At 36.0% G+C, this 14,654-nt stretch overlaps 1 protein-coding gene across 1 annotated transcript in view; it reads left to right on the forward strand.

Moving 5' to 3' along the window:
* The window catches only part of STXBP3 (syntaxin binding protein 3), a 56,278-nt gene extending 43,652 nt beyond the window's left edge, over positions 1–12,626 (forward strand). Inside the window, exons 12-19 of the mRNA XM_044238810.1 lie at positions 764–829; positions 1,599–1,679; positions 3,764–3,902; positions 4,192–4,298; positions 5,020–5,112; positions 6,811–6,896; positions 11,206–11,354; positions 12,129–12,626. Coding sequence (XP_044094745.1) covers positions 764–829; positions 1,599–1,679; positions 3,764–3,902; positions 4,192–4,298; positions 5,020–5,112; positions 6,811–6,896; positions 11,206–11,354; positions 12,129–12,223 — 816 coding nt within the window. The 3' untranslated portion in view covers positions 12,224–12,626. The remainder of the gene's footprint in view (positions 1–763; positions 830–1,598; positions 1,680–3,763; positions 3,903–4,191; positions 4,299–5,019; positions 5,113–6,810; positions 6,897–11,205; positions 11,355–12,128) is intronic.
* Positions 12,627–14,654: the final 2,028 nt, after the last annotated feature.

Below are 14,654 nucleotides of genomic sequence, written 5' to 3' on the forward strand. Positions count from 1 at the left end.
GATCTCTCTATTACCACTTTTGGAAAATGTCCCAGGGAAAAGCCAGGATGAGTGCTAGAATCACCTGGGCTTTCTTTTGCTTAAGTATCTTAACTGTGAGCTCTTTTTCTTATCCATTGCCTGAGAGTTGTTGTCTTATTTATTTTGTCCAATTCTGTTTTTATTTATGGGGAGAGAATAATTTTGATATCAGCTACTTTATTGTGACTGAAACTGAAAGTCTCTTGAATGTGTTTTTTTTAACTTGCCAAATATTTAGAAAATTAGCAATATAACTGCAAGATTTACAAATTGTTATATGGAGGGGTACCTGGGTGACACAGTCAGTTAAGCGTGTGATTCTTTGTTTCAGCTCAGGTCGAGATCTCAGGTTTATGAGATTGAACTCCACTTTGGACTCCACACTCAGCATGCAATCTGCTTAAGACCCTCCTCTCCCTCTGCCCCTCCTCTCCGGGCATGCGCCTGCATTCTCTCTCTCTCTCTCTCTAAAATAAATTAATTATTTAAATCTTAAAAAAAAAAAAAAAAAAAAAACCTTGAGGGTTTTGAAGGGGCGGGGGCTGGGAGGTTGGGGGAACCAGGTGGTGGGTATTAGGGAGGGCACGTATTGCATGGAGCACTGGGTGTGGTGCTAAAACAATGAATACTGTTACGCTGAAAAGAAATAATTAAAAAAGAAGAAGAAGAAGAAAATATAAAAATTGTTATAGAATACCTGAATTATAAGTTTGCTTTAAAAATGTTTGACTTCTTTTTCTAGACATCGCTTAGTGCTCTTACCCAACTGATGAAAAAGATGCCCCATTTCCGTAAACAGATTACTAAGGTAAGCAATATTGTGTATGAGATACTTTACCATTTTTAGTTTATTAGTCTGTCCACTTCTATAGTCAGGTTTAGTAGTGGGTGTCATGGAATACTTAGTGTTAGTTAAACTCTAAAATTTTACTCTAGGTCTGAGAAATTTTCCAAATATCTAAGCTTCTCAGTAGTGTTCTTTGTATGTAATCTATATTCATCCAAATCCAGCTTCAGATTTTTGTGTCTTTGTCTTCAATAGCCAGACAGAGAATTTTGTATTTATCAACTTAAGAAAATGCAACATTATATTAACCAGCAGTTGTTGTTCTACTAGGTTCTTTCAGAGTTATGTATTAGTAGTTAGGAGCAGTTAAGCCATGTTGGCAGGTAAACTTTTCTTTTTGCTGTATCAGTCTTTCCTGTGAGTCATTATAAATCATTTTTTATCATACAGCACCCTAATCAAGGACCAACAATGTAATTTCAAAAACATTTTTCTGCTGGGCTTTCAGGACTTAGCTTTTTTTTCACTCATTTTTCCTTCATTTTCAACACTCTTAAACACATATTCATATTTTTGCTCTCTGTTGATTAGCCCCTGTGGACCATGTTAATTCTCACTTAATTCTCACTTTTTCTTCTTTCTTGGGCTATTTTACTTGTTTTTCATTGTACCTCCTTTTTGCCTCAGCCCATAATTTCTTTCAGGCCCATCTCAAAAGTTTAATATCACTTGCACAAAAAGGAATTAAACTACTTTAAGCAATTGAATTCTTTTGTTTTTTTTTTTTCAGCAAGTTGTCCATCTTAACTTAGCAGAAGATTGCATGAATAAATTCAAACCTAATATAGAAAAGCTCTGCAAAAGTGAACAGGTATGTACAGAGTAAGAAATAACCTATGTCATCATAAATTTCCGGATTGAACTTGTAAGGTGTACTAAATTACAGAATCTCTCTTAGAAGGGGGATCAATTAGGCAGTATTTAAATACATAATTTCCAGAGCAGCTGGGTGGCTCAGTCAGTTAAGCATCTGACTCCTGATCTTAGTCAGGTCTTGATCTCTACAGGGTTGAGTTCAAGCCCCATGTAAGGCTCCACACTGAGCATGGAGCCTACTTAAGAAATAAAAATAAAGGGGTGCTTGGGTGGCTCAGTCGGTTAAGCATCTGCCTTCGGCTCAGGTCAGGTTCCCAGGGTCATGGGATCAAGTCCCACATGAGGCTTCCTGCTCAGCAGTGAACCTGCTTTTCTCTTTCCCTCTGCTATTCCCCCTGCTGGTACTCTCTCGCCTCCTCTCTCTCTGTCAAATAAATAAGTAAAATCTTTAAAAACAAACAAAAAAATAAATAAAAAGAAATACATCACTCCCCACCAACATTTTCAGGTAGCTATAAGTATCACAGTAAGTAGTCCCTCCTAATCTGTGATTGTGCATTTCTGGTTAAATGTCATAATTTTAGGGTTTGGAAGATTATTTCAGAATACCTCTAATTGTCAGGCCTTTCTGAGTAGGGGCAACATTTAATGCAGCACTTTGCAGTGTACTGCTTTGGCGCATTTTACTTGTTTTAGAACCCTCCCACCATAATGTCAAAAATGTTTAGACCAGTGCTAAGAGAACTAGAATGCAAGCCCTATGTAATTTTATTTATTTATTTATTTATTTATTTTGAGACAGAGAGAACATGAGCAGGGGAAGGGCAGAGGGGGAGGGAGAGAGAATCTTAAACTATAGGGACTCAATCCCATGACCCTGAGACTATGACCTGAGCCTAATCAAGAGTCTGAAGCTTAACCAACTGAGCCACCTAGGCACCCCAAGCCATATGTAATTTTAAATATTGTAGTATAGCTGACTCTTGAATGAAGATCAGAGGTACTGACCCCCCACAGTAAAATATCCATGTATAACTTTTGTCCCCCCAAACCTTGACTCCCCCCACACTAATAATATTCTGTTGACCAGAAACCCTCCTGATAAGCAGTTAACAAATATTTTGTATGTTATATGTATTATATACTATATTCTTATAGTAATGTAAGCTAGAGAAAATGAAATGTTTCTTTAAAAATCATAAGGAGGAGCACCTGGGTGGCTCAGTGGGTTAAGCCGCTGCCTTCGGCTCAGGTCATGATCTCAGAGTCCTGGGATCGAGCCCCGCATCGGGCTCTCTGCTCAGCAGGGAGCCTGCTTCCTCCTCTCTCTCTCTGCCTGCCTCTCTGCCTGCTTGTCATCTCTCTCTGTCAAGTAAATAAATAAAATCTTAAAAAAAAAAAATCATAAGGAAGAGAAAATACATTTAAAGTGCTGTGCTTTATTTATTAAAAAACCCATGTATAAATGGATCTACACACTTCAAACCTTTGCTATTCAAGGGTCAATTATAGTCACATAAAAAGGCAAAAAGAAACAAAGGTAGTTAATTTTAATAATCTATTTGACTTAACCTAATGCTTTTGAAATCTTATTTCAACATGTAATCAATATAAAAATTATTAGCGAAGTAATTTACATTCCTTTTTTACACATCAGGTCTTCAAGAAACTTGGCATTTTCACTTATAAGCACATCTTAATTCAGGCTAGCCATGTTTCAAGTGCTCATTAACCATATGTAGCTCAGGGCTACCATATTAGCATAGGTTTAGATTAATGATTTTCTCTCTGAATTATTTTTTTACTTTTTATATTTTGTAGAATTTGTAGTTTACCAGTGATGCCTACATTGGAAGTATCATCAATGTTACTTTAAGATGTGGCAAGATTTAAGATATCTTTTTAAAGATTTTATTTTTAAGTAATCTCTACATCCAATGTGGGGCTTGAACTTACAACCCAGAGATCAAGAAATCATTCTGTACTGACTGACAGCCAGGAGCCCCTGGATTTAAGATATTTTTAACTGAAAAGTGAATTTGGATTATAGGTCACTGACTATATTTAATTGTCATTAAGGACCTGGCACTTGGAACTGATGCAGAAGGACAGAAGGTGAAAGATTCTATGCGAGTACTTCTTCCAGTTCTTCTCAACAAAAGTCATGATAATTATGATAAAATAAGAGCGATTCTACTTTACATCTTCAGTATTAATGGTAATAGAGACTTTATTTCATCAATATACTAAAATACTCAGCTCTAAAATCCCTTTATAATAAGTAATTTAGTATTGATCATAAGAGAGTCTTAGAAAATTCAAAGGTAGTAGCTGACATTGGGTAAGATAAAATATAAGGAAAAATAGGAAATTGGGAGAAGACCAGAGGGTATATAATTAAATGTTTGCTTTTTCTTTAATAAGCTTTATATTCATGGGTACCACCTGAAACCTAGACAGGATTGTGGTAACAGTTATATGACTGTACATTCGTATTTTTATCTAAGGAACCACGGAAGAAAATTTGGACAGGTTGATCCAGAATGTAAAAATAGAAAATGAGAGCGACATGATCCGTAACTGGAGTTACCTTGGTGTTCCCATCGTCCCCCCAGTAAGAAATCTCACATTCAGTATATATTCATATCGGTACATATGTGGTTGTTTGCATTAAAATGTTTTCTTATATGGGAATCCACATAGTCTTCTTAATTTCACTCTGTAGATTCGGTAAGTAAAAAATTTTTAATTTTGTTTTCTTTTCCATATGTGAGTATTTGGAAAAATACATTTTTCTAGTAAATTTATATCTTATGTCTTCTGTTATAATTTTCTCTTTTGCTTTTTTCTCTGATTCCCTTTATAGCAAATTTTGAAAGAACTGTGTTTAGAATCTCTCTTTCCCATCAAGTTTTATAGAACTTTTGAGTAAATATAGAGCACAAAATATGGTGAATTTATGTGATTCCATCTATTCAGATTTTTTGAGCAAGCATTTCCACTCTTAGTAGTTTTTTTTCTTTTTAAGATTTTGTTTATTTATTTGAGATAGAGAATGGGTGAGAGAGAGAGAGCATGAGCCAGGGGGCGGAGGGAGAGGAAGAAGCAGACTCCCCACTGAACAGGGAGTCCAACATGGTGCTCAGTCCCAGGACCCTGAGATCATGATCTGAGCCAAAGTAGACCTTTAACTGACTAAGCCATGCAAGTGCCCCTCCACTATTAGTTTTTACTTGTATTTACTTTAATTTAAATACCTTTTTAAGAAAATGTAGTGAGAGAATATTACTAAATAAAATTAAAGGTTTTAAATTTTTTTCCTCTATTTGTATTAGTCTCAACAAAACAAACCGTTAAGAAAGGATAGGTCTACAGAAGAAACTTTTCAACTCTCTCGATGGACACCTTTTATCAAAGATATTTTGGAGGTACAGTTCATTAAATTTTACTTATATCCTAAGTGTGTTCTGTACAGTATTCTTTACTTTTTGTATGTTTATCAGTCTGAGATATCTGTTAGTCAGGCATTTCTGCAGTACTGGGAGGGTTCACAAAAGAAGGCTGTATTTGGGGTCAAGAGAGGAAAGGAAATTTGAAAATTCTTTCCTTGAAGATCTCAAATAAATTTACACACTGATTGACTCAAAATAAATAAAAGTAAGCATACATAACTATCTTATGAAAAAAAAAAACCTGTTTTAAATAACTATATGTAGCAGAAGTGTAAATAATTTATTTGAGTGAAAGTTCAACAAAATAATATTTGCATATGACCACTGTTAGAAAGTGTTAGACTCCAGTATTCTTGGAAAAAGTGTGTTATTAAACTGTAAATTGTAAACTGTAGTTTGCTATTCTATCCAACAGATGGGTTATACCTTTAGTACTGTTTGCTTTTAGAAATATTCAATTATGGGAAATTTGAAAATGATTAGTAAAAGTGGTATTATGAGCAATAAAATTATGACATTGGTTCTTCAATTACAATAATACAGTTTTATTTATTCCAGTTTTCCTTTGACTTAAACCTGTCTACTTTGCTTTGGGAACTAAATGTGTGTAACTTAGGACTATGATTTTCCTGTTTTGCTTGGCTAATTTTATGTCATCCACACATTCTTAATAATAGATGAAAAGTTTAAAGAATCTAGATAAGAATCTAGAATCAACATAAGATTTTTTTTTTCTCTTCCCGTAACAAGGATGTAGCTAAGTAGTCTTTCTTGGATAGTACTTTTGAAATAAGAATTGATTCCTGAACCCTGTACCAAAGATTTGCATGTTAATTTAAAAAAAAGAAAGTTCAGTTTTGGCGCAGTGACATTCTCAGCCTTCAGGATTTCTCCTGAATCTTGATTTCTTCTTGCTTCTTACAATTTTAATGAAATATTCATGGACTACTGAGTACCTTGTGCTCATTCCTTATGCCCACTTACTAATAATACCTTTTACACTGCTGTGCTATAAAGCAGTGGTCGCCAAACTGTTTTAATCATGCATATTTAACCATAAAAATTGTGAACATGAGCTTGTACTGTGATTATTTGCAGACTATGTATTACTGTACTGGTGAAGCATAATCTTTATATATAGCATGTTTTACACATGTAAGTATATCATAAAATGTAACTCTAAAGCAGAACATTTTTTTTTAATGGAAAGGAAAACTCTCTCATCCCATTGGATTGTTTTGATTACCCTAGGTCAGGGATGCACAGCCTATTTTAGAGCCACTGCAAAGAAGGGCAAGGCCTGGACTCTCCAGTAGCCTAAGAGGTATGTCAGGACTAGGATGGTATTTAGAAACCCCTAGCACTCTAGAGATAAAAGGTTTTGATAAGGTCTCTGCAATCCTTTACACCAGTATGGAGACCCTACAAATGAGGAAATGTAGACATTCACTTAATACTGGTTTAATAAGTAAGTAAAGGATTGCATTAATTTTTGAAGCAAGTAAAGTTTAGTAAGTTTCAGAGAGAGGGCTAACCTTATTTTATTAAATATTTATATATCTTTAGGTTCCTTAATTGTAAACACAAGTTTAGAGTCTTATGCAAAATATACAAATTTTGAAAATCCTAGAATGTACATTTTTTTTAAATGGTGTTAATTCTTTTCTTCTCTAGGATGCCATTGATAATAGATTAGATTCAAAAGAATGGCCATATTGTTCCCAGTGTCCAGCAGTATGGAATGGCTCAGGAGCTGTAAGGTAAACCTATCAATGAAAGCCAGTGAAATTTTCAGTATGATATTGCAGACTAACAACTGAAATGGTACCAAAGTAACTCTTACATTGGCAAATTTCCTGGAAGCATAGTCACTAAAGAGGCAGTTTTTCTTTAACGGTAGCCTATTTTAAATGAGTCCAGGTAAGCAGTATGAAAATGTACTTGATCATTAAAGAAAAAAATGAGTGCCCTACCTTATGCAGGAGTGTCAACTCCCAGCCCCTCCCTACTTTGCACAATACCAAGGCTTTGTCTCTTTTGTTCATTAAGTAGGTAAACACCCAAGTCCCTTGTTTGCTAAGATTAGACTAACACTCCATAAGGCAGGCCAAGACTCAACTCAGTTTACCACTCTAGTTTTAGCTTCCTCTTTATTGCTAACCTTTGGAGATTTCTCTTATTTGTTTACTTTCAGCTGTGCTTTTAAAAAGTTCACTCTTAAAAATGAAACAAGATGGTACCAGAGAGGGAGACAAACCATAAGAGACTCTTAAGCATAGAAAACAAACGGAGGATTGCTGGAGGGGAGAGGGGTAGAGGGATGGGGTAACTGGATGATGGACACTGGGGAGGGTATGTATTGTAATGAGCACTGGGTATTGTATAAGACTGATGAATCACAGACCTGCACCCCTAAAACAAATATATGTTAATTAATTAAATTTAAATTTAAAAAATTTTTAAAAATATATAAAAAGTTCACTCTTACTTAGTCAAAACTTCTATGTGCTTTCTAGAGTAAGATTTTCAGGATCTAGTTCTTTAATTGTTATTTTTATATCTATCAAAATGTAAAACACTGGCACAACATATTATACATGTATATGAAACTAATTAAATATAATCCCATTGTCCTAAAATTGCTGTTCACAAATTTAATTGAGAAATTTAAAAATTGTTAGTCACATAATTGTTTTGAGCAGTATTATCTTTTTGTTGTTGTTGTTCTTAATCTATTTCTCTTTGGAAAAAAAAATTTTTAAATGTATTTATATTAGAGAAAGAGTGTGTGTGTGTGCAAGAGTTGGGGTGGGGACAGAGGGAAAGAATCTTAGGCAGACTTCCCACCGAGCACAGAGCTGACCCAGAGCTTGATCTCACAATCCTGAGATCATGACCTGAGTCAAAATCAAAATTTGGATGCTCAACCAACTGAGCCACCCAGATGGCCCTTGAAATAGTTTTTAAACCAAAATTGCACTTTTAATGTCTCCTGGAGTTGCTTTATATGGGAATAATGAGTGTATTTTATTCCTGTTTCATCTTTCAACACCAGTTACTGATTCTCTTTACTTTCTTCCTATTGTTTACTCCCTCATCATTCCTTAAGATGGCAGATGGAAATTATCTAGACAAGAGCATAATTTAAAGTTTACCATGGGATCCTACATTTCAGGGTCTTAGAGGTCCTCTAGAACATGGTTTCCAAAATGGCTAGCAAGATGATTTTAGGGGGATATTTATTTTTACCTAAAAAGGGGAGAAATTAAGTTTTATTAATATATACCAGTATACATACATAATTTATAAACTAATATATATTTTTAATAGAAGTACATAAATTTTTATTTTGAAATACTTTTTACATAAAAGCTCAAAATTTTTACCACTGGAATGTGAGAACAACAAAAGTGATTCCTGTGATCTCGAGCAGTGCTACCCTGTAGAACTTTTTTGCAGTAATGGAAATGTCATATGAGTAGCCACATGGAGCTGTCAGCCACTTCATATGTGACTAGTGTGACTGTGTTTTTAATTTCATTTAATTTTAATTAATTTAATTTTAGTCTCATGTAGCTAGTGGCTACTGTATTGGACAGTGCTAATGTAGAGCATCTGGGGGAGGAAATGATAGAAATATTAGCTCTTATTTATTGAGTGCTTCCCTTGTACCAGATTCCATGGTTCATGTATCCTATGCATTATTTCAGTTAATCCTAAAAACAACCCTTGAATATTAGAGAGAGATTTAGTTACTTGCCAAAAGTCTTACTGAATTAGAAAGAAGCAGAATCAGAGTTGTAACCAGGTCTTTTTTTAACAGCTTTATTAAGATGTGATTGACTTAATAGCAGTATATGTTTAAGATCTACAACTTGGTGTTTTACTACATATATGTTGTAAAATGACTACCACAAGCTAATTAATAATCCATCACCTCCACAGACTTACTATTTTCTTACGTGTGTGTGTGTGTGATGAGAAGGCTTAATTTAATAATTTAAGATCTACCCTTTTAGCAGATTTCAAGCATACAATATAATTTTTGTTAACTATAAGTCAACATGCAATACATTAGATCTCTAAAGTTTATTCATCATGCATAAGTGAAACTTTGTGTCCTTTGGCCGACACTACCTCATCCCCACCCCCTCAGTCCCTTGCAACCAACATTCTGTTCTCTGCCTTGTGAATTTGACTGTTTCAGATTCCACATAGAAGTAAGATCATGCAGTGTTTATCCTTCTGAGTCCAACATAATTTCACTTAGCATAATGTCCTTCAGGTTCATCCAGGTTGTTGCATTTGGCAGAATTTCCTTCTTTTCTTAATTTTTTTTTTTTTTTTAAGATTTTATTTATTTGAGAGAGCATTCGACCATGAGCACAGGCTTGGGAAGGTGTAGAGGGAGAGGGAGAAGCAGGTTCCCCACTGAGCAGGAAGCCTACCTCAGGGCTCAGTTACAGGACCCGGAGATCATGACCTGAGCCGAAAGCAGATGCTTAATTGAGCCACCTAGGCACCCCTTTCCTTCTTTTTTTTTTTTTAAAGGCTGAATAATATGGGGTGCCTGGGTGGCTTAGTGGATTAAAGCCTCTGCCTTCAGCTCAGGTCGTGATCCCAGGGTGCTGGGATTGAGCCCCATGTCGGGCTCTCTGCTCAGCAGGGAGCATGCTTCCCCCGCTTCTCTCTCTGCCTGCCTCTCTGCCTACTACTTGTGATCTCTGTCTGTCAAATAAATAAAAAGAAAAAAAAATCTTAAAAAAAAAAAAGGCTAATATTCCACTCCATATGTACGTTACATTTTCTTTATTCCTCTCTCCACCAATGGGTGTTTAATTGTTGTCCATGTCTTGGCTACTGTGAATAATGCTGCAGTGAACACAGGAGTGCAGACATGTCTTCAGTACCTCCTACCGCCCTACCTCACTAAGTTCCAACATCAGGTGTCCCAGTACCACATTGGCTCCAAATCTGTACCTGTGCTTCCCTCCCTGTACCTCTCTAAAACAGAACTGACACTCCTATTTCATATGAAGAAGTAAGAGAACTTGAGAAGTCTATGACTTTCGGAAGTTAAAAAAAAAAAAATGGGAGTGGCACTGAAATAGGAGGACTTTTAAGACTTCAGAAAGTCAGACTTTTGGGGCACCTAGATGGCTCAGTCAGTTAAGCATCTGACTCTTGGTTTAGGCTCAGTTCATGGTCTCAGAGTCCTGGGATCAAGCCCCACGTTGGGCTCTGTGCTCAGCGGGGAGTCTGCTTGCGTTTTCTTTCTCCTCCTCCCTCTGCTCCTCCCCCGCTACACTTGTTCTCTCTCTCTCAAATAAATAATTTTTTTTTTTTTTTTTTAAAGGTAAGTCCTAGGGGCACCTGGTTGGCTCAATGGGTTAAGCCTCTGCCTTCAGCTCGGGTCGTGGTCTCGGGGTCCTGGGATCAGGACCCGCATCCGGCTCTCTGCTCGGCAGGGAGCTTGCTTCCCTCTCTCTCTGCCTGCCTCTCTGCCTACTTGTGATCTCTCTCTCTCTGTTGAATGAATAAATAAAATCTTTAAAAAAAAAAAAGGCAAGTCCTAGACATTTTAGGTATATAGAGTGTCAGCTCTGTTTTGTGAGTAGAAATCCTGAACTAAGTTATATGTGATATGTTCAAACTCTCTATTAGGTCAGAATTAAACTTGAATTGGGGCTGTCCTACCTAGCTGTCTTGGTTCTCCAGTCATACCATAGTTAATTCATTTCCATAAAATCAGGGTAATTGGTCCCAAATTTGAGTTTGCTTGAGTTGGGCTTTTTAAAAACTCTACAAGTGGGTGCCTGGGTGGCTCAGTGGGTTAAAGCCTCTGCCTTCGGCTCAGGTCATGATCTCAGGGTCCTGAGATCGAGCCCCACAGTGGGCTCTCTGCTCAGTGGGGAGCCTACTTCCCCCTCTCTCTCTGCCTGCCTCTCTGCCTACTTATGATCTCTGTCAAATAAATAAATAAAAATCTTTTTAAAAAATAAAATAAATTTTACAAGCTCTATGGCTTTGGAAATGTTTTTAACATGTTTGTGTGTGTCCATTTTTTAGTGCTCGCCAGAAACCCAGAACTAATTATTTAGAGGACCGAAAAAATGGGTCAAAGCTGATCATTTTTGTAATTGGAGGAATTACGTACTCTGAAATGCGTTGTGCTTATGAAGTTTCTCAGGCACATAAATCCTGTGAAGTTATTATTGGTAAGACATTTTTTCCTCTTTTCAGTTTTTTTTAAACAAACTAAATGCAGAACTTTATGTTGTAAGTTACATGTAGGTCTAAATTGTTGAATGCAAAAAAACTTATTAATCCTAGTGTGTTTTATTTGATGTACTAGAGTTTTTCGTGGTTGACTTTTTTGGTAATTTGATTTTTAAATATTCTGATTTTGAGGGAATGGCTTCAAAATGCTGTATTATTTAGATATTATTAGATATGTCCTTTAAAATATCTTGCCCTTATTATTAAACAATTTTTGAGACATAAGTACATTTCTGCTACAGAAATACTTTGAATGTTTTTGTGGATGTGGGCCTGACATTGGCAAGTCCTATGTGGAATTTAGTTTTAAGAACTTCAATCAAAGCCAGTGATGTAGAAACTCTTCTCATCTATAGATTGCAACATTTGTACACCGGGTCTAAATCTGCAGCACTGCTTTATGAGCCTATAATTGAGCAGTGACTCTTCTGTTCTGCCACAGGGACCCAAACCTCCAATTTTGATTGTCAGCATATCCATGTATCGCACAAAGTAGACAAAGTACTAAAAGTGGTTTGCTGAGCGTGCTGTGCAATGGAGGAAGGAATGAGATATTGTGGTATAGGCAGATTTCAGGAATGTGTTTTACAGAAATTTTGTTAAATTATCCTAAGCTATGACACTCGGCAAATTTGAGAGACAGGGCAATATAATTAGCCAAGGAGAATCTACTTAACTGCTGGCCTCTGAAAATTTATCTTTTCTCCTACCAGGTTCTACACATATTTTAACACCCAGAAAGCTTTTGGATGATATAAAGATGCTGAATAAACCCAAGGATAAAGTCTCCTTTATTAAGGATGAATAATGATTTTTTTTTGGAGATTCTTATTAATAGGTTCAACTAAAATAAATCAAGACAAGTTTGCTATCATGTAATTTAAACAATGTAAATATTTTGCGGAATACTGATTTTTCAAATATATTTCTTAAGGGACTTTATGGTTACATATCATTGGATTTGCCATTTTTAATAATTTAAATAGTGTCGCTGCTTTGTAGATGATGAGAGGAAATGTTAAAATGCTTTCTCAAAGGAAATTTTTCACCTTTGGAACTGAATATATTAGAATTGTGGGTGATTCTTCACAACTACCTATGTACATACTAATTACTTACCAGATACTTATCTGTCTTATGCTCAAATATAGTTTTTTGGGAAAGAATGATTTTAAATGAAAAGGCTGTAAAAGTAAAAACCTGTAAGTGTGTGTGTGTCATAGAATGATTTTCTGTGGGACGCCTGGGTGGCTCAGTTGGTTGGACGACTGCCTTCGGCTCAGGGCGTGATCCTGGAGTCCTGGGATCGAGTCCCACATCGGGCTCCCAGCTCCATGGGGAGTCTGCTTCGCTCTCTGACCTTCTCCTCGCTCATGCTCTCTCTCACTGTCTCTCTCTCTCTCAAATAAATAAAAAAAAAAAAAAAAAAAAATCTTTAAAAAAAAAAAAAAAAAAAAGAATGATTTTCTGTAAGTGCAGTTTTTTTTTTTCAATTTAAATTGATAATTTCTTTTATGTGTAAAATAATTCTGTCATTAATAGAAATAGAATAATTTCACAGTGTTTACTGTCTTCCCAGATACTTCTAAAGAACACAGTTTTATATAATTTCAAACTCATGTATGTTTAAAGCAGAAAACCAGAAATAAGTGTGAATATTCTAAGAGAAAATAAATTTATAGTTACAAAAGTTACCTTTTGGGGGGCAAGGGAGGAAGGGGAAGTTGGGAAGTTTAAACGTTCTAAATCAGAGAGTTACAAAAAAGGAAAAGAATGCACCATAATCTTCCTACCAAGATAGCACCTATTGACTTTTTATAAAAACAATATAATATTTGTGTAAGGTTGGATAATAAAAGGATATTTCTGCACATGTGTTATGCAAAGGGAACATCTTCATTTCAAATCTTTTTTTACCTGGCCTCATAGTAGCCTCACAATTTTATGTATTACTCATCTTCAGAGTTTTGCTCTTAACATATAATGCTGCCTTGTTAGGATACATATCTTTGCAAACACTCATAAATACTTCTATAATATAAATTTTTAGCAATGGCATAGCCGGTCAAAGTATGGGCCCAGCACGCTTCCTCTGCGCTACTCTGCTTAGCCGGTCAAAGTATTTGTGCATTTAATATAGTTGACTTTTTTTTAATTTTTTATTTTTTATAAACATATATTTTTATCCCCAGGGGTACAGGTATGTGAATCGCCAGGTTTACACACTTCACAGCACTCACCAAAGCACATACCCTCCCCAATGTCCATAACCCCACCCTCCTTCTTGCAACCCCCATCCCTCCAGCAACCCTCAGTTTGTTTTGTGAGATTAAGAATATAGTTGACTTTTTAAAGCCAAGTTTGGGGGTGTTGACCCCTGCCCCCACACCTCAACCATGCAGTTGAAAATCTGTTGAAATACTGTTTTCTCCTCAAAAACTTTACTATTAATAACCTGCTGTTGGTGAGAAGCCTTACTGAAAACAAAGTAGGTTAGCACAGATTTTGTGTTGTATATATTTTATATTGTATTCTTACAATAAAGTAAGTAAGAGGAAAAAAAATGAAGAAAATCATAATACATTTACAGGGGCGCCTGGGTGTCCCCGTTGGTTAAGCGACTGCCTTTGGCTCAGATCATGATCCTGGAGTCCTGGGATTGGTCCAGAATCAGGCTCCCTGCTCAGTGGGGAGTCTGCTTCTCCCTCTGACCCTTCCCCATCTCATGCTCTCTCTCTCATTCTCTCAGGTAAATAAATAAAATCTTAAAAAGAAAGAAAGAAAATACGTTTACAGTATTGTACTATATTTATCCAAAAAATCTGTGTATAAGTGGACCTGTGCAGTTCAAACCTGTGTTGTCCAAGAGTCAACAAGTTGATGGATATCACCATTTTAAATTTTTATGTAGAAAAACCCATCACTTTTCCTTTTTGGCTTCTGAATTGTATGTTGTACTTAGAAATAACCTTTTTTTCTTTAAGATTTTATTTATTTGACAGAGAGACAGTGAGAGAAGGAACCCAAGCAGGGGAGAGGGAAGGGGAAGAACAGGCCTCCCTCTTAACAGGGAGCCCAACGCGCACAGCTCAATCCCAGAACACTGGGATCATGACCTGAGCCAAAGGCAGACACTTAACAACTGAGCCACCCACGTGCCCCTAGAAATAACCTTTTACAACTAAGATGATAAATTCACTCATTGTTTCTTCTGGAATATTTCAATAGGTTCATTTTAT

The sequence above is a fragment of the Neovison vison genome, chromosome 2, assembly GCF_020171115.1.
Source record: "Neovison vison isolate M4711 chromosome 2, ASM_NN_V1, whole genome shotgun sequence".
Taxonomy (NCBI): Eukaryota; Metazoa; Chordata; class Mammalia; order Carnivora; family Mustelidae; genus Neogale; species Neogale vison.